We start from the raw sequence: 21938 nt of genomic DNA, 5'->3' as shown, positions 1-21938 counted from the left end.
ATCACTATTGTAGACGGAAAAATTTAATGGATTCTATAGGGCCCTACTTTTTGTCACAGCTAGTTTTCTGTAAAGAAAACACAAGCAAGGATGTGACTTAAAACAATGCAATGCCGATGAGTCTGTGAAAACACCTTCACGGTGCTAAAAGCTAAAAACCTGAAGAGGTTCATGTTACACAGATTTACTGACAACAACAAAACATGTGATCCTGATAAACATCAGCTTACGGTCACCACACATGACAACATACACTCAGAATTTGTCAAAAAGAAACCTGTTCAAATGTTTCAAGGGGTCGTGATCAACTTTTTGTCTACCTAATGTTGACTTGAATGTCTTCAGTAAAGGTCCTACAGGAGTCTGTGTGCCGTGTTGATCTATCGGTCATTTCTATGTCATATCTAAAGAGTGGTGGCGATATATTCTTAAGAACCACGTAGTGATACGAAGGTTTGGGGAAACCCCTCCCTGGAGCTTAAACTTCACACATGAGTGATGTGAACCTCTGGCATGTAAACTATATGTCAAACATTAAGGATCATGCTGGAGGTTGTAAATGATTGTGAAGTAAGTTGAAACTCACCGCACTGTTCATCACTGTTATCACCGCAGTCATTATCTCCATCACAGTGCCAAAGACTGCGGATACAGTATCCATTCTGACAGTGAAATTCATCTTCCTCGCATTCCCGCGGCGCTGCACACACAACACGAGACACAAGAACACGTCAGTAATGCGTTCAGGCAGTGAACAAATGATATTCTGTCCCGTTTAAAAAGTTTATACTGATCTTAAAGCTCAAGTGTCTAACAACACAAAATTTAAATGTTTCATGATCGCCTCCCCCTCACACACCCAGTGTAAGCGTATTACATGCTGTGTTTGGAGTGGTTTTATGATTAAAAATGTGATTTTATCATATAGGGAGAACAACCACAGCTCTTTAGTAAAACAGAAAGCATAAAGTTTGTTACCATACATTTTACAGTGTTTACATATTGTTTATTCCGGCATAATATAAGTTCTTCAAATATATGTTTATTTTGTTTCATAAAGTACTAGGTGATTTAAAAAATGGCTAAATTTGTTTGCATTTTGTGCATTTATCCCCATTTCATCTTTGAGAATAAACAGTCATCTGGTCTGGTGGGATTTAGCGTCTCATCACACCCCCGGTCATTATAAACTGAAGTTTGAAGGGTTTGCTCTTGTGTATCTTCTGCTGGTTCAGCATACATCACTGCTGCTGCTTAAATCAGACACAAGATCTCTTCATCTGTTTCACATCACAGGAAAACTTCACCTGACACTAGAGCAACTGCATTACATGAACGCTTTATTACTGTATCTCTCAACATAACAACAACATATTTGTGACCCAAGTATAGCTTTATAAAGGGGTGTAATCTAAATCAGATCATCTTTTTATCAAGTGTGCGTTCCTGAAGTTGTCAACATTTCCTCTACAAAACCTATAATAAATAGGCCTACGACGTCGACTTTTGAAAAATGTCTGCTAAACAAACATAAGGCCGGAAAATATGTTTAAACTTGAATAAAACGAGCAAATCCACACAAAACAAAAACCCCCGATGTGAACTTGCGACAGACAAACACTTTCTGGATTGAATTCAAACCATTTCAGGATTTAATGTTCAGCCTGAACCCTAATGAATTATGTAGTTCTCTTTAAAGGATTTGATACTATAATCGGACGATAAAAAAATCAGGATGGGTAAATGATGGATCTGAGGTTTGCTGGAGGTTCCCAACGGCACGTTCAAAGAACCCCGCAGCAACACCTCACACTCTCCTGCTGTCTGCCCCTGTTATTTCATGACACAAATTCACAGGACGCATGAATTATTTCCTCCTCCTGTTTAAATAATAAAATAACAAAGACAGGCCGACAGCAACCGTGAGAGACGCACAGGGAGAAGCCTGAAATAATGAGCAGGAGACCGCGGTGTTGAGACACAGGCGGATGAAAAATTCATGGAGAGCTTATGGCAGACAGACCCCCCATCACGAGAGCCACCCCCCAGAGCTCCGAAATATGGGTCAGACGTCAAACCATCTCACTGATTCTGTTTCTCTCACTGCTGTAAACAAACACTGTTTCTTTCTTTCTATGGTGAGGACTGCTATGCAAGTTTTTATTTTGGATCTTATACACAAAAACCTGCTCCAAAATCTGGCTGTCACCTGAGAGTGTTTTAATGTTTAATACTACCGATGCGTGCTATGACATCATTTCCTACACGCAGGAGATTCAGTCAAACGCATGTAAACAGCAAAGCAAACAAATGTGCTTTTGCTCACATGCAAGTTTGTATTTCTGTGCAAATGCACTGGGCAGAGCTGAATCTATTTATCATGTCTGGAGCGAAATTACTGGACAAATAGTCGGTCGCGTCTATAGCGAACGATAGACGTGAGTCACGTGACAAAATATGAGAAATCACAAGCTGTATTTCCACTAGTTCAACATGAGAAACTCCACCGTCTAGCTCTCCATAAACCTTTGTGATAACAAAGATTATCAGCATCATGAATTACGTTTTCATCATCAAACGACATGTATGACATGTACTTACGACAGTCCTGTTCATCAGAATCATCCTCACAGTCATTGTCTCCGTCACACAACCACGAGCGCCGAATACATTTCCCATTATCACAGTGAAAGTCCATCGGCGAGCAGGTCGGCAGTACTGCAGGACAGACACAGAGAAATCATTTCAATCTAAACATTACACAAAATTAAATATATTTACAATATTTTAAATTAAAATAAACGAGCATTAGTAGCCATGTTCCCGTCCAGTTTTTGTGCCGTTTATTTATCAACAAAGCAAATGCAGGATTTCTCTTTTTTTATTTGCTGTCTCCAGGCTGTTTCCTTCCAGTTGTCATTTTACCGATAAAATGGTGTTCGTTATTTACATCGTTTAGTCATTTAGCAGACGCTTTTATCCAAAGCAACTTACAGATGAGGTAAACAATGGAAGCAATTTTGACATCATACCTAAGAAAAAATGCATTTCTGTTGCAAAGTTTTGTTATAGCTGCATTAGCTTAACTGAGTCTTAATTCTAACATTTGTTTAATTCTCATTCTCAATTATCTCAACTTAATATGCTTAGTATTTTATTTTACCGTTCTTTTTGTTGAAATTTCTTTTTGGAGACTCAGCACTGGCCATCTTTCTAACATTATCAACGTTAAACCGGAGCAAGTGGATGAAATCATGCAAATACAGGGAGCACTCGGGTAAACACGGAAGTATCACACGCTAGAACTACCCACACCGGCATTAATCCAAACATCAACTTTGAGTGTATGAAATCATAAAGACAGAAACGAGTGCGTTAAACATGAGAACTGTTGCAGAGACTCTGTAGTTTAACCAGGGCGAATGATCATTGGATGAAGTGATCAGCGCATATACATAGAGCGCTATGGTAAACATGGGAAGCGTAAACACAGAGACCCTGCACTGGCCATCTTTTCTAACATTTACTCAAATTTAACTGCCGAGTTTAACGAGTCGAGTCTGTGAGAGGAGGCGGGGCTTGATTGTCAACTCACTGTCAGAAAAAAGAGAGAGATCGCGCAGCTGGTATCAATATGTAGGACATGCGTATTGGAACAGATTTTTCACATATCATTACGTATCGAAATATCAATATTTTTGGCAACACTAGTATGTATACTATAGTATACAGTAAAGTACATTATAGTAAAACATTCAAAATTCAGAAAAATTGAAAAGGACAAATCATATTTGGTAAAAAATAAAATGTCATGGCCCTAATTTATCCATTTGTGTAACGTTAATGTAACAATAATTAAACTAAACAAAATAGATATTGCTGATTTATACTGAAACGGAATTAAAAGCGAAACAAAAATGCCACCGATGAAAATCAGTAGCTTAGTTGAGGACGAGTTGGAGGAGATTAGGAGATCTCTAAACGTCATGTCGGATGAATTGAGCAAAGTTGCTAAACAACAAGCTATGCTACTTGATCTGATGGATGAAGTTAAACAACTGAAGAACCTTGTGAAAGAGAAAGACAAGAGAATTGAAGGACTAGAGAGAAGGATTGACGATTTGGAACAATTCACAAGAATGGATGATTTAATTATAAGCGGATTGGAAACAAAACACCGAACGTATGCCAGCACAGTGGCCAGAGACAAAGTTGGTGAAGATGACCCGCCAGAGGAACTACAAATGCTGGAAAATCAAGTAATCAAGTTTTTCGAAAGTAAAAATATGTACATCCACTGCGATAATGTTGTGGCCTGTCATACTCTTCCACGAAGGAACAACGGAGTGAAGCCTGCCATAGTTGTTCGGTTTATGAATCGCAAGCATAAAACCGAGTTACTGAAGCAGGCAAAGAAGCTGAAGGGAACAGGGGTATACCTGGACGAACATCTTACAAAAAAGAACGCAGAGATCGCAAGACAAGCACGCACTCCGAGGAAACAGAACAAGATACAAGATACATGGACAAGGAATTGCAAAGTGATGATACGGCGAAATGGAACACCTGAAGAAGCCCAAGTGCTCACAATAAGAGAACTTAAAGAATTGGACCAATACGGATAAGTGCGGACTGCGAGGAGGATTATCCATGTAAATTGATAAGAGTATATCGTGGCTACAAGGGAGGACTATCTGGACTGTTCATACGGATCATCAACATTAGTGATGGACCTTGATCAGGATTTTTTGTTCCCATTTAGAGACATTGATGACGGGGAGTTTGTTAATATTCATAAGGTCTGTGTGTCTGGACATTTACAAACTCACTGTAAGTATGATCATTTTAACTTTAAAACTTTCAATCACACAGACCACAAAATGTATGAGATTGATAATGACATTGACCCAGAAAACCACTTTTTCAATAATATAAATAATAATTGTTGTGAGTACTATACAGAAGAACAATTTAAGAGAAATGTGGTCTCTCCAAAAACTTTGTACAAATTAAGGATTTTTTGTGCCAGTCTAATACATTTGATGTGATTGCGGTGTCAGAGACTTGGCTTGATAATGAGAAACCACAAGATGTGGAATTGGATGGATATAATTTGTTTACGATTAATAGAGTTAACAAAAAAGGAGGAGGAGTTGCTTTATATGTTGATACAGCGCTAAAATGTAGTTTGATTAAAAGTATGTCATGGACTATAGAAAACATTTTGGAATGCTTAACCATAGAGATTGACATTGAAAGATCTAAAAATATAATTATTAGTTGTGTGTACAGAACACCAGGAACATGTGTTGATACATTTATGAATAAATTAGTAGGTGTGTTAAATAAATGGAATGAGAAAAAGTTACAAATGATATGTGGAGATTTTAACATTGATTTGTTAAATCCAAATGGACATAAGAGAACATCAGACTTTATAGACACAATGTATAATAAAGGTGATTTCAAAACCAAGTAGAATAACATCTGACACTGCTACACTAATTGACAATATATATACAAATGAAAATGGAGGGAAAATTGTAGGAGGATTATTTATAAATGATATGACTGATCATCTTCCAGTTTTTGCGATTTTTCAAAGATTTTTTACAAAACCAAAGGTAAATAGGACAAACAATGTTAAAATGATTCGACATAGAACACCAGAAGCCATTGCCGCCCTTGTGGAGGATTTAAAGAAACATAATTGGAGTGAGGTTTATGTAAATGAAGATCCTAATAGAGCCTATGATGCTTTCTTAACCATACTGATTGAAAAATATGAAAAACATTGTTCTTTCAAGAAGTTTGTAAGGAAGCGCAAAACTCTGGTTAAACCATGGATTACAAATGGAATAGAGAAGGCGTGTAAAAGGAAGAATGCATTATATAGGACATTTTTTGCAACAAGGACAAAACAAGCTGAAAATAATTATAAAATATACAAAAATAAATTAGTAAGTATTATAAGATTTAGTAAAAAGGACTATTATCACACATTATTGAACAAGTATAAGAGTAATACTAAAAAAACATGGGAAGTACTTAACAGTATAATAAAAAAGAATAGAGGAAAAGTAGATTACCCAAATCATTTTGTAAATGAAGATTCAGGAATTATAAATAAAGTGAATGACATTGTCAATACATTTAATGAGTATTTTGTAAATGTTGGTTATAAGTTAGCACAAGAGATTGTGGAGCAAAGAAATGAGGACAAGCCAGATGAAGTAAATATCTCTAGTAATAAACATTCAATATTTATTAGGGGAACTCATGAAATGGAAATACTTGATATTGTTAATAATTGTAAGAATAAAAATTCAACTGATTGTAATGATATTGACATGTCTTTAGTAAAACATATTATAGAATATATAGCAAAACCATTTACACATATTTGTAATCATTCATTTTTAACAGGTATATTTCCAAATAATATGAAAACAGCTCAAATTATTCTTATTTTTAGAAGTGGTGATAGACATCTTCTCCAATTACAGACCAATTTCTCTGCTTTCCCAGTTCTCTAAAATTTTTGAGAAACTATTTGTGCGTAGGCTTGATAACTTCATAGACAAACATAAACATCAGTATGGCTTTAGAGCAAATAGCTCAACCTCAATGGCAGTGATGGAAATGGTGGAAGAGATTTCCACTTCAATGGATAATAATGAATATATTGTGGGGGTGTTCCTGGATTTAAAAAAAGCTTTTGACACTATTGACCATGGTTTATTAATGAGGAAACTGGAAAGATATGGTATAAGAGGCAAAGCCTATTCTTGGTTAAAAAGTTACCTTGATGAGAGATATCAATTTGTACAAATAAATGATGTTAGATCCGATTTAATGAAAGTCATTTGTGGAGTTCCACAGGGTTCGGTGTTAGGCCCCTTAATGTTTGTACTGTATATCAATTAAATTTGTAAAGTGTCGAAAATATTAAAAATGGTTTTGTTTGCTGATGACACAAAATTATATTGTTCAGGGAAAAATTTGGAACAGCTTCTGAATACAGTGGAACTTGAATTGATGATCTTAAAAAAATGGCTGGATGATAATAGATTGTCATGGATTCAAGTAAAACAAAGTTCATAATATTTGGTAATCGAAAGAGTAATAATAATAAAGTTAAAATTAGGATTAACAATGAGGAAATAGATAGAGTATATGAAAATAAATTTCTAGGCGTTATAATAGATCATAAATTATGTTGGAAACCACATATTATTCATGTAAAAAGAAAAATGTCACAATCCATTGCAATATTACATAAAACTAAACATATTCTGAATGAAAATGTATTATATATTTTGTATTGTGCCCTCATAGTTCCATACATGACCTATTGTGTGGAGGTTTGGGGACATACATATAAAACCAATTTATATCCAATATATATGTTACAAAAAAGAGCAATAAGGATTATAAAAGACGTTGACTATCACGAACCAACAAATCAATTGTTTAGTCATTTAAAAGCTTTAAAATTTGATGATTTAGTAAATTTCTATACTGTACAGACAATGTATAAGGTTTATTATAATTTGTTTCCAAACTGTATCCAGAGGCTGTTTGAAATAAGAGAAAGCCAATATAAACTAAGAGGAATGCATATGTTTAAAAAAATAAGGGCAAGAACTAATACAAAAAATAGAGCATAACTGTCAAAGGGGTAAATCTATGGAATAATTTGCATAAGGATCTAAAATTGTGTAATTCACTTTATAAATTCAAGAAAATGTTTAAAAATAAGGTGGTAAATAATTATTTAATTCAATGTGTATAACATTTTTTCTTTATGTACTTATTATAGTATCTGAAATGTGTACCATGTTGTTTTATTCATTTTTTTTTCTCTTGGGTAGGCTTAATAAGCAGAGGCTTCAGTCTACACTTTTTTCGGTTATTATGTATAGCTTTATTTAAATGAGTGATTATCTGTGAGGAGTCTGAGGACCGAAATGTTATGTTATGTTATGTATACGGCTCCTTTAAGCAAAAGCAGCATGTCATCTGTGGATTTCACACAGCACACGGTGCAAAACCGATCAAATATTCATCCCATATTGCACACGGCATTCATACAAGCGAAGCGGTCAGTTTCTTAGACAGAATGCAGGTGTAACAATCGCAAATAAGAAATGATCTGTAGCCGTTAATGATATTGAACAAACGTTTAAGGTTTGTCATGTCACACATTTCCTTTCATCTGACTCCTGAAAGAGCTCCAAACACCAGCACATACTTTCAACTCTTTGTGAGACGGTCATGGCAGAAGTCCAACAGACCGATGCATACTTTCACCTCACCGTGAGTTGAGCTCCGATACATACACTGGTCTCTCAGGAATGTAAGATTTGTAGAAAATTCTATAAAATTCTCATTATTTTGTTTAGCAGTACATCCACAGCTGGTACAGAATACAACAAATGTGGACTCAATCATCTAACCTCAAAAAAACAACATTAAAGCATTATTAAAGTACAAAAAACACTCAATATTTCAGGTATTCGGTCAAACATCTTTTCTACAGAACACCAACATGAGATCGTAAACTGACACAATTTTCTTTTTAGGTGAATTATACCCTATAGCGCTTCAAAATATAGTTGTCGGGTTGGTTGACAGAAAAAAGTGTGTTGCCATGACAATTAGCCACGAGCACAATCCTTCTGAAAGACACTTGAATAGACGTCTGTGAATTCACTTTCATACACGCCTGATGAGAACATTCACAAAGAATCTGCATTTTCATACATCCACGCTTTATTAAAAGGAACTAAAGACATTAATAAATCAACCCCAGACACTGAACAAAAGAAAATCATTTGCGTTGAATTCTGCGAGTGACATTTATATCGACTTCATTTTAATTAATAACCAACACGCTAATAAATGAATAATTACTATATGCTTTAATGAAAACATGTTAACACTAAATTGTTTTTTGAAAATGAAAAGAGGACTATGAAGGAAACGAGGGCTCCCGGGGGGGCCCTATGATGGATCCAGGGGGCCCCAAAGTTTTGTGGCATTATATGAAATGGATAAATGTATCATAAATCCACCACCAATAAGACCACCAACCAAAATGATTGATGTTCCAGCATTGTATAACTGAATGTTTTTTAATAAAATTCTAAGTTTAAGATTAGACGCTTTTATATGGGGGGACACAATTGGGACGTACAACGGAAAACATATAAAAGCATACAATATAGAGTTTGTAGATTATGATATTCATTTAGTCCCCATAAAACATGTGATTGTAACTTACTGCAGCCGTCCTCGTCACTGTGATCACCGCAGTCATTGTCGCCGTCGCACTGCCACTGCGCAGGGATACACGTGCACTCTCCAAACGCGCTGACCGCGCACGTGAAGTGATTCCTTCCACACGAGCATTCTGCAGCGCTAAACACACCTACAACCCAAACACACACGATTACGGTCATTACATCCTGTCAAATATATGGCTCGTTGTTAATTCAACAAAACCTATTAGAAAGCTATCGACTTTTAAATACACAGTCCAAATTCATTTCCGCACAATACTTTTGCACTTCAAATCAAAGTGAGTAAAATCAGTTTGGTCTTAGTGTAGTTTGAATTAGTTTTTTTTCCTGAACAAAATCCACTAAGCGGGTGACGTTGTGATAGAACATTAAAGTGACGAGCCATGATGTTATCATCGTCAGTTTCATGTTATAATGTTTTTACTAATATCGTGATGTTATCGTAATCGTAAACCCATTATCATGTATCGTATTGAATTGTGAGCTGAGCATATCGTTATCGTTAGTTTTTGTTTAATATTATACATTTAGTGCTTTAAACTTATTTCAGTATATTTTTGAGGCAACATTTCAATTTTTCATTTAGTTTAATTTTTTGCAATAATTTTTAGGTCAATAATTTATTTGATTTCAATGAACAGAACCTTTTTCAAAATGTTCATTAGAGTAAACTAAAATAACCTTGCTTAGTACATAATTTAATGAATGAAACAAACAATAAAAAGAAATATTGAAATCAGTAAGGACTAGGCCTTCGTTAAATTACGATATTTAATTTAATTTTAAAAACATTACTACTGTGCACCTCAAGAAAAAAAATAGCAGTGTTATATTTTAAGACATCTTGTTTTCAATCAAGACCTTTAACATATAAATTAGTTTGTAACTAGTCTTAAGCCCTGTCCAGGAAAGTCCTCCATAGTGTTCTACAGTAGACGTCCATATTAATTATTTTACAGTTTTCTTGTCTATTATTGTAAAGAGAGATAATAAAAGAAAGAGTGGGTGTGTGCAGGCAAACTTTTGACCGGCAGGACACAACGAAACATCCAATTTGTTAAACCAAAATGACCATTACACAACTAGCCACAAAATGTGTTCGAAACGTTCAACCCTTCCAACCTCCTCTGAGCTCAAAAAGGTTTCAAAATGAGGTCAGGAAAAGATTCATAAATAAAACTGGTCTATTTGTTAATAACGGTTCTGGTCCGCCAACCTTCCGTCAAACATGTGGTTTACCACGTCTGACTTGATTCAAGATCATGTTGTAGTTTTAGAGCATCTTCATGTGCAGTATTTTTCACCTATTTGTGTGAGTTCATATTGTTATATTGTATTAGGATCATAACATCTAGAGAAGTGAAACCTACAGCTTCACAGAGAGAAAGAAAACATGAGGAAGCCAGCGGAGCGCACCGCACAGATCTGGGCTTCTCTTTTACTCGCTGAAATAATTACAGGCCGTCTCTTGTGGGACATTGAGTTATAATGCCATGTTTAGCCACTAAATGGAGCAAGACATTTATCATGTGCGCTTTAAAGACTTGCCATTTCTGTTTCAAAGTCCAAAAACTGCTAGTCTTCATATCTTTGGAACACAGAAACAACATCAGAGATAAAATACAAACATGCTCATGTACACAATCGCCCCCAAGAGTGTTTGGACTCGCAAATGAATGTCTGAATACACATGCCAACAAAACATCAAAGACGGAAGGATTTCTTCAAAATATTACACTAAACAGCCGGAAAAATGAGGTTCGATTTCCATGGATTTGGCAGATGAAACAATCCTGTTTTAAAAGTATGTGGACGCTTGTTGTCAAACTGTATACAATTATTTAAGAGAAGTTAAAAAGCTGGATCAGAAAAGCCAAGTTTTTTTCAAGAAAAAGTCAAGCATCATTTGTTTAAACATGACCCGTGCTTTGATGTATTTTTATTAGGGCTGCACGATAAATAAATAAATAAAAAATAAACCCCACATGATTTGCCAGTTGCCTGTGATTTGTTTGCAAAATGATATTGTTTTGTTGCCGTTTATAGGTTTGGATAGGTTAAGGTTAAAAGCACCAAACTACTAAACACATTCTTTAGTTCTTGAATATCTCAACTTAATTCGGTTTTAGTTTAGTTTATAGCATAACTATACAAGCATTGCATTCTTTTCTGTTGTCAGTATTGATCAAGTGCTAAAACTTCATCCAAGAATAAATGACAAACTAGCAGGCGATCCATCTTGTCTTCACGAGGTCTTTGTTAGGTCTAAATTCATATGACGATTTTAATTGATCGTGTGATTCATCTTATTGTTCAACCTCTCCTAAAACTCGATATGTCGGTTCATCTGGTACGGTGGTATAAAGTGAACAGACCTGTCTGAGCAGACGAACATCCAAATCATCCAACTCCAACAAACCTGCCGAGATTGAGCAGTGCCAATGCAAAGACGACCTCTGCAAAAAACTCGCTGGAAAAACCACAGAGGCCTCTTCCTGAATGGAAATGGTTTGGAAGCATGAAAGCAATTCCTTGAATCTCCAGATCGAGTCTCTTTGTAAAGATGAGTCAGCCGGAGGATATAATGTGTTTACACAAGTTAGAAGCTTTTAAATCTTTAATGTACAGACTTGAAAGGGACGTTTCTTTGGCACATTTTCGGACATGATAGGAAGGCTCACATACTGAGAAATCATGACGTGCTGCACACACACATAGTTTAGAGTACACGACTAAAGCATGCAGAAGAAATAGATGGATTTGTATTGATATACAAAGCGTGCATGTACACAGTCAATGCAGGGCAAATGTCATCCCACAGAAACAGAGACGCTTGGAATAAATGGGGTCTAAACACTCTCAGTCAATGTATGTGCAGGTGGCGTGAAAATGCAGTAATCAGGGCAGAGATAAAAAAGATTTAGTCGGCACAAAGGTGAGCTAAACCCACCCGGGCGATTCACGTCTTATCTTCACTGAAAGAGGACAAACACGGCTGAGCTGAAAAGAGCAATTAGGAGAGATCACATCAACAATAAGAGCTTTGCATTCTGTCTGCCTGTACTTCACAAATCCACAACATCTTTTCATCTCCAGGCCCTTGTTTGCTGAAAAGATCTACATCTGGAATCTCGCCCCCTGTGGATACGCTACACATAGTGCCTGCGAAAGTGCCAATACTGCAGTCCTCTGTCATCTCTATCCCATCGAATTAGCCTTCGACCACAGACTCCTCATCTCACCGCAGCTTTCCAGAGATCTGCCAGCTGAAGATCTCAGATACGCAGTGAGACACAGCCGGACCTGACGGGAGCAGTACGCACGTCACTTCAAAAAAACATTTACACATTGTGGAAAGAAATTGTCACAACGACATAACTTGAGCAACGTCAGCAACATGGGTTGTCAACGGTGTTGTCAACGGTGTTGACAATTTCAACGTTATGTTCCCACTGTACTGAAGAGTTAAAGAGCTTAAAAATATCTAAATTGCCCTAGTTGTTGAATCTAGTACCATAATTTCCCCAAAGAATATAAACACTGTGGTATCATCACAACATTGCCCTGCTTGTTATAGAATTATAACATCCCGATGTACTTCAACATGATGTTTGACATGAAGCTTGGATAACAGAAAAAGGTTTTCCACCCATTTTCTTAGTTCAGTGTGAAAAAGACAATTTGAAATGTTCACAGCTTCTTTAAGTTTGGGTGAAAGGGCCCACATCTTTTGGCTTACTCGTGTGTATAAAAATGTACCAGAACCTCTAAATCTGGATTTTCATGTCCCTGGAGAAAAATGGAAAATACATTTTGCCCGAGACTTACACAAGAGTATCCTGTTCCAGCCGCCGAGAGCAGAATTGTACTTTTGAATGATGGAGTACAGTCAAAGGGAGGGGACGTGAACGTATCGAGTGGGTTAGAAAGAACGACAGATCGGAGAGGAAAAAAGAGAGGGCTCGTCTCTAAATGTCAGTTATTTTCCATCACAGTCAACCATTTTTAATGAGCTTGGCTCCTCCAGGCCATATTTGAGGTACAGTCAGTGGGCTGATGGGATAGATGGGGGGGGATGAACTGGTGCCATAAACATGAAAGACAAAAACCGTAACGTAAGAAGCCTCAACTTAAGACCGACATCAGGGTTACGGGCTAGTTCTAGACACAGAATGACCCCCCCAAAAAACTGAGCTATACAAAAAGACAAACTTGCCGACCTCTAACCGTTGAACTTTTCTATACAACACCAGCCACGTCAGAACATCTCGTCTGAAAAGCTAAAATCATCCACCTGCAGCTTGAGGTTTGATCCATCAGCAGTTGTGTGACAGTGAATGAAGAGCTTAATCCTGTCTTCTTTAAACACAGCTAATGTTCCATGTTACACAAAGAGTGTTTGAAGGCAGCTGTATATGGGCCACATATTGAATGATGACTCCAGTGTTTGGGTAAAAGGCATGTGTGTGCATGTGCTTACTAAGGAGGGAGCGAGCATGTTTGATGTGAACGGCTGCGCATTAAAATCTGGCAATAATTGTCTTTCGATGTATTGTTTCACGAGCAGTGATCGGTATAAACACGCTGTCAGCGCCTCTAAACTTATCCAGCACTCAAATCTAGATATATGCAGATCACTTCCCAGAATTTTCCTTTTTAAATGAACATACAAACTTGTCCAATAACACAAACTGGTTTTAAATAGCATTACGGGTAATTTGGCTGTTTTTTAATGTGTCAAACAGTTTTAATTGATTGTGTTCTTGTTCTGCCCCTAGTTCGCCTTTATTTAAACAACACAAGGAATCTGCCGTTTCAGACAGAGCTCGGGGAGAAAGATCTCCAGCCGTTGTATTGTGATGAAGTGTGTAGACCACTCACGCAGAACCACAGAATTGTTGGCGGTTTGTTGGGAGAGAAATTGTTCAAGCGGTCTTTATTCTTCGGCCTAATAATCGTAGGGAGTTTCTCTTAGCGACTGTCGCCTTTGGCTTGTTCACTGGGATTTCTACGGCACCATTCTTTGTAAAGCTGCTCTGGAACAATACATTGTGAAAAGTGCTTTACACATGAAACTGAATTGAAATCCACAGCAGTCAGTTGCAATTCAGTCTCAGTCTGTAAGAGAAAAGCCTGTGACAGCTGCTCTCAGACAACTAAACTGCTTTGTGACAAGAAAGATGGTTTGCAAACCAGTATGAACCGAGGGCAAGAATGTTAAACGTTTCAGTCCATCCGTCCTGCAAATTCATATGTATATACTATTTAACATTCCCATTAAAAAATCTCTTTAGCTTTGGCCTACATTTGCAAACAATAAGGAGTAACGAATGAGAGGTTGTGATATGTCATTTATGCATCCAAAATATAGAGCAGTATCTAATATACTGGCTACATTCCTCCAAACAAAACGTTGAAGATGTGTTTAATGGTCCAGTGTATGAAATTTAGCCACATCTAGCGGTGAGGTTGCGAATTGCAACAAACTGCTCACTCGAACCCCTCCGCACTACGCTGGCTGACACAGGACTAAGATATCACATTTTCGCTTCTTTGCTGAAGGAGATAATGTATTTACAACCTTATTTCACACACTCGAGTTCAGAGCAAGAACCATAAATGTGTTGGTTAGTGAAAGTAAAAGAAACTAAAAAGATAACGTTTACCAAGAAGCACTTAGAAGTTCCACGAAATAATTATTAGATTAGTTTATCTAGAGATCCATTAGTGGAATAGTTATTTATAGAGGAATATCGTCATTATTTTTCCTCACCATCATGTCCCTGCACGGCCTGTAGGCTGTTATTTTCTCAGATGAATACAAAGGCAGAATTGTACAGAATATTCACTCAGCGTTTTCCATACAACACCAGTTTATAGTGACCACAGGCTGTCAAGCGCCAAGAAGATCAAACGGCATCACAGAAATCATCTGACTACAGAAGATTTAAACAGAGTTGTTTGGACTGCTTTTAGAAATCTGAACTACTGATATCTCATAGTGTGTTACACAGAACGACTTCAGTCACATGAATAAATGAAGCATTTCTTTCGCAAGCTTGAGATAATGGTTTTTCACAACCTTTTATTTTTTGGACAACCTCTGCTCTCTTCCCATTTTCTTCAGCATTATAGCGGAGATTTAATTTATCAACCGCAGAGGAATCTTTCCCACAGAGGCCCAGCAGGACACCCGAGCGAGGCGTGTGAATGCTCCCGTCTTACTCCGCTCAAAGACTCGGATGAACAATGCTGCCTGCTATGGGTGTGCTGGAACAATTCATCCAGCCCTGCCTAACATACCCAACATCAGCATCATCCTCTCACAACACAAACAAACCAAACGGAAGATGCGTAATGAAGTGTTCTCAGGACCTCGCCTGACCTTATTTTGTACAAATCTTTGCCAAAAATACGAATGGCTTATTGTCATTTTGCCCCAGCCATTCTCGCACTTATTTGACATATATACACAATAAGAATAGCTGGCCGATATGATGATACATAGCATGTGCCTTTGGAAATGTGTCTTATACTTCTTAATTCAATCTTAATTTAGAGTTGGTACAATTTCATCATGTAAAAACTCACATTGTGCGATGCAAATATGTTTAATGCCAGACTATGAATAATCTTAGCTTTGTGCGTGTCTATCAAGTTCCAATAAACAAGTAAATAAATGAGAGGAAGTACATTTATTTACCAAGCAGTAATGTGAAAGACACTTAAACATATATATTTTTTGATCGTCTCAAACACAGATATTACATTTACACATTTACATTTAGTCATTTAGCAGAAGCTTTTATCCAAAGCGATATTACTGTTGAATGACTTAAGAATACGAACTTTCGAAGTATGAAATTTGAGGTCTGAAATAATACAGAGCATCTTTTCTGTTATTTTCACCAGAGCTTTGGAGATTCAAATGAAATAATTGCTTTTGAACTATTGTAATAGTAAACGGACAAATATGAGGAGTTTGTTTCCAAAATGAGATGACAAAAGCCATAAAAAAATAACAAATACAATAAAACACCATACAAATATAATCACATAATAAAAAAACATGATTTTGGACCAAACTCTTCATATATACCCAGCTTTAATGAACGTTCACACTACAACGATAAACGATAACAAGATGAGTTTACCTCACAACTATACCAATACAGATACGAGACATGATATTGTTGGAATCATTATTGTACATATTACAGACAGAAGCATTCGGTAAGTTGTGTTTTAAGGCGCCATATAATACTTATTGATGTATTACTTGCATATTATTATATGTATGAGCAAGCAGGCGAGATATGCTTTGCGTCCCCATTCGTGACGTGATGAGCACACCTTCAGCGAGCAGCAGTGACATTTTAAAGAAAATATGTTTTCACCAATAAAGTCGTAAAGCAGCGTCTACAAAGTCTGGAGTAAATATAAACACTTAATAAACCCCTTTTAGGTTAGCTATACATCCATTTGTGCGACAGTAGTAGCCTACGGCACCGTGCAAGTTTAGAATTAACGTAAGGTTATCGTCTGCTGGTGTGTATGCAAATATAGGTATAATTATTGTTACAGTTATCTCAAATCCTGAATGAATCCCTCGAATATATACTGTAGACATGTCTGAAATCAGCGTGTCATTTTCCCCCAAAATTATTTTCCACACATTTACACACGGAGCGCATGGCTGATACCGAAAGCTTGTCGGACCTAGCAACAAGAACGAAGGGGGGCAAGGTTTTTTCGCAAAGGTCAATTGACCTGACCTCTGCGGCGGTTCATATCGAGTTAGAAAGCTTTGGAAAAGCATCTCAATGGTAACTGTGACTTCAGTCTGTGGAGTTCCCACAGTTCTTCACCTGTTCTTCAAACACATTCTGAGGCCAAACCGGAGGTTTAAGGCCAGTCTCCTGCAGGCCGGGTCTAACAATCATTGTTACGCTGCTCTGTTACTTGGACAATATATTTATTTTCACCCGACCTAAAGCTTCGCTCTCGCTTTCTTTCAGGACGAAACAGAAGGGGGCCGTGTGGCCAAATGAAAAGCTTTTTGGTATTAGCAGGGGTTCAGTGAATATGAAGGAAAAATCTTCTTTAGATTGAAGACTTGCGTGCCATATGGAGACACACAAACATTACATGTGTCCATCAGGGTTCATCTCAACTCACTCCTTTCTTACAAAAAATATTTACTTTATATTCAAAGCAAACGTGCGGCAGCAGAATTTGATGTAAAATGTATTTCTTAACATAAGTGTACAATTACAATTGCCCAAATATTCTAACATACTTCAAGCCTCATGCACATCATCTCATCCTTCAAAGACAAGAACCGAAACATCAAACTCAAGAGCATCCCCGCACTAAATATTTGTCAGCAAGAAATAAATAATTAGCACCTTACCAACCATCTGTTTTCAAATCCCCTTTATTTCAATATCACAACATTGATGTCTGTAAAACAAATAATGTGCATAATACACGCAAGTATTTATGAGAAATTTTAAAGATCGAGGCTATTAAGGGTTAGATAATTTTATTGGAAAATAAAACCTTTTTTGCATTTTAAAATGTCTACTTTTGTGTGTCATGTAATAAACAAATGTTTGATCAATCAGAGAACAAAATCGTGACCCCACACGCGAGGATATGATAGTGGTATGGAAATAATGACGGGGGGGAGCTGCTGCGTTTTAAATAGCTCAAATAATCAGCTGTTCTGATGGAGACGGTGTTTGCTCACAAGAATATCTGTCAGAAGAATTCCTTCAACACAGACAGGCACGCTCGCTTTAAATAGAGTAGAGACAAGACGAGCAAAACTAAAGCAATCACGGCAAACGTCAACAGGTTACAAAGAAAATGAATAAACTAATTCATCAAATAGAATGGGATATAGAATACGGCTGATGCATTGATCAACAGCGTGTGTGTTTGGGGGGGATACATATAAATGGTTTTGTTGTAGACTGAATGAATTGCGGCATGTTTGGATGTTTTTCTCTGTTTGTAGACCAGATGAGGTGATGGATGACAGCCTGTGGGCTACAGAAGAGCCGAGAAAGAATTGACATGGATTGAGAATAAATGTGTTGATTGTAGTTTTGGCTAATTGAGTTTAGTATACGCTCTGCACATGAATGACTGCTGCAAACACAACACAGTCTCTTTCAAATGAACTGATATGTTCTGGATCTGAATCTAAATCCCTCACATTCTCTCTCTCTCTCTTCCAGAGCTGTTTTATGAGAAAGTCTCTCTCTCTGTCATGTTGCATTAACTTAAGATACTGGATATCAATACACACACAAATGCGCCTTTCTTTTACCACATTACACCAGGATCTGTGTATTAAGCAAACTTTTATTTTAGTAAACGGCTAACAGTGTCATTAAGCTAACAATGTATGGCAATTTATACCCCAAAACAAGACATTTCAAATTATTACTGAGCCACAAATTCTTTAAGCAGTCATTCAAACGTGTGCTTCTAAATCAGATTATGAGACAAAGAGGTCTGACATCCATCTAACCTTGAGTGGCCAAAACCAATTTTACAGATCAATACCAATTATCCGTCACTCAACTTCAGCAGAAACCGAGCTTTTATACTCAAATCAATGGATGATTTTACAAAAAATCATTAATGGCATTGATTTAAAAGTCTGGTCAATATATTCATTCAGTAAAAGTTCAGACTTACCAGCTATCACTCAAAATGTGTGTCTCTGTTGCAATGTTAACAATGCTGATCGTAAACATTATATTATTTAAAAATTTTCTGAATTTACTATTTATAGGTTTGTGTTTAGGTAAAATTGTCAATTTTGTTTCATTCTGTGAACTACTAAAAACATTTCTCCCAAATTTCAAATACAAGTTTTGTTTCTATTTTCAATTATTTGCAGTAAATGAAAACTGGAGAAACAGGTGAAAATGTGTTTTCATGTGTCTTATAACAATGCGAGTCTTTCCCATTGCTGTTGGATGACTTTGTCACTCTTGAGGGTTTGATTTTGTTGAAATTCAACAGACATTCACTTGAAAAATAAAGGTGCTTAAAAGGTTTTTCCCAGCGATGCCATGGAAGAACCATTTTTGGTTCCATAAAGAACCGTTCGTCTCTTTCTTTCTTTTTTATAATGTGAAGATCCTTTTTTCGCCACAAACACCTTTTTGTGAAACAGAAATGTTCTTGATATGTTAAAGGTTCTTGATGGAAGCAAAAGGCTCTTCTATGGCATCAAAGAACCTTTTAAAGCACCTTTTTGTTTTTGGAGTGTTGGACTGGAATGACACAAATACATGTAAATGAAAATTCAGAACGGTCTCTTGTTTTTTTCCCCACAGCTGTATATTAGTAACTCAATACTAAAATATTCTAATATAACAAATACACAAACGCTTTATACATATAATTATCCTTAAAGCTGATAGTTCACCAATTTCTCTGTTGAATAAATGTCATACGCAGCTCATCTTCCGTTCCATAGTCAGACGGACAAAATAAGTCCAGTATTCTCAAAACGTATAATTCTCACTGCTCCTTTATTCCAGATTCCCGTGGACCCTGTTTGTGCACCAACCTATTGATTTTGTCAATCCTGATGAGTGAACACACAGTTTTCCCACAAGCCTTTGCTGGGAGGGTTTCTCCCACAATGCTCGGCAGGGGTGCGGGAGGCCCAACAAAAGCACCATAGTGTAGAATGAGCTGCAGTTAAAAGTGAGGGAGAGCTGTAAAACTCGCGCTTTCTTATCCCTCTTTTCAACGTTTCCCCTCCACCTTGGAGAAAAACCTGCGGCAGAGAAAAGCAGCGGAGGAGGAGGAAAGCTCAGAGAAAGAGGCTGATTGATTGAAAGCTGTAGGTAGGAAATGTTTCAATCGCGCACCAAAACAGTAACAAAGGCCGTTCACCGCGGGATGCAAAAACAGCTCAGCACCCCTAAATGCATTTCCACCCAAAAAACGCTCAACTTTTACGACCGGCCCTCCGCTTGTGAAGCGACAATGAACCATTTACCGTAACAACACGGGGACCCTATGAAATCTAGACACAGTGTCGGATGTGCTCACGAGGGGCTCAATAATGCCGTCCCATCAAATGCCACTTACGTCTGTTTTAAGTGTTAAAAAGGTTCGAGTCATTCGAATGAAAAAGTCTATTTTAAGCCATCGCCAGCGTACGGCGCAGGGCTCTGGCAGCTGTTCGGAGACATCTCTCCTATATTAAACCATCAGGAAAGCATGTTAGCCATTCACCCCGCATGATGACAGCTGAAACATGACTCCAAGTTTACATACGATCTTTACGTTCACGTTCTGCACACGACAACAGTTATAAAGGCAAGTGAAAGCTGGGGTCTAAACAAGGTCCTAAATTTATTACAGACATTTCTCTGGAGCTTGTCTGTCTCTAATGTGCAACACAAGAACCAAGTCTCCCCTGGAGAGGAATACGGATGTTTTGAAAGCATAAGACGCTTTCATAAACACAGACCCATTTAAATCGAACCAAATTCAGACCAGCTCATGAGGCGATTTAATCATGATCATTTTAAAACGTAACATAACTACAATCACTTGATTTTGTATTCTGTATTTTCATTTCACGCAGTCCATTACTATCAAGCGTTACCCGCCCCACTTTCTAAGGTCTTACACATGTTTCAAGAGGACAGAGAGGTCAATTATTGCAGTGATGAACTATTAAGCTTATCAACGTCAAGATCGGCCAAACACGGATCTGAGTAAGTTGCCATAGAAACCAATAATTCAGAGACCATAAGCTGCTTAGTGCAGCTTTAAGTGACTAAATAACCAAGCACACATCCGAGCATATCTGTTTTAAAACGACAATGTCAAACGCTTCTTCTCAACCTACAAAAAGGTCTTGTTGGCTCAGAGATACCTTCTTTAAACAGCAGAAAGGAGGCTGTGTTTACAAAGGCCGGACGGGTGATGTATGGGGCGTGTGATTGATAGACCTGCCAAAGCCCAATAGTCCAGCGAGCGGCACATGTGTCTTCTGCTTGACACAAGAGCAAAGAGAATTAAGCTCTGATCATATTTGCAGAAGAACAAAAGGCGACAGTCCTAACGTCCTTCAGACAGGACATGCTAAAACATAGAGCCGGTGCGAGAGAGTCCCTCAGGGACGGGCCGCTATTGAATGTGGGCACAGCTGATGGGTCAACAGAGCAAAGACAGGGGGCGGCCCCTAGAGATCGCAACACCACACAATGGCTGAAGGAATACACATTAAGTCGGCCTCTCTAAGCAGCTGGTCGAGCATGCAACAGAAGCGTGGACCCTTACGAGGGGGCTGGGGGAGACAAGGTGATAAATTAGTCATCTACACCACGCGATCAAATAAAACGCGGAGCGAAAACATGAACCCCCACCGTCAAAAATGAAGCGGTGGAAGGATGCTACAGTTGTAAAGAGAGGTTCAGTCGTGTGTAAAATCGAGAGCTTGATCAAATACAGTAACTCTGAAGACTCCGAGGACTTGGAAACAGATCAAAGCAACAACATAACATGAACATGTTGCATCAAACTCAGAGCTCAGGCTAAATAAATAACTAGACCAACTGGCACCTAAATCGAAACACAGAGCCAAAT

At 37.5% G+C, this 21938-nt stretch overlaps 1 protein-coding gene across 2 annotated transcripts in view; it reads right to left on the bottom strand.

Moving 5' to 3' along the window:
• Nucleotides 1-21938, bottom strand: part of lrp4 (low density lipoprotein receptor-related protein 4) — a 63212-nt gene that overhangs the window by 23611 nt on the left and 17663 nt on the right. For both annotated transcript variants that reach the window (XM_079455209.1, XM_079455208.1), the window contains exons 2-4: nt 9287-9433; nt 2602-2718; nt 587-700 (exon numbers count right to left, since the gene is read on the bottom strand). In XM_079455209.1, coding sequence (XP_079311335.1) covers nt 587-700; nt 2602-2718; nt 9287-9433 — 378 coding nt within the window. The remainder of the gene's footprint in view (nt 1-586; nt 701-2601; nt 2719-9286; nt 9434-21938) is intronic.

The sequence above is a fragment of the Barbatula barbatula genome, assembly GCF_947034865.1.
Source record: "Barbatula barbatula genome assembly, chromosome: 1".
NCBI classification, from domain to species: Eukaryota; Metazoa; Chordata; class Actinopteri; order Cypriniformes; family Nemacheilidae; genus Barbatula; species Barbatula barbatula.
This window is presented reverse-complemented; position numbering and strand designations above follow the sequence as displayed.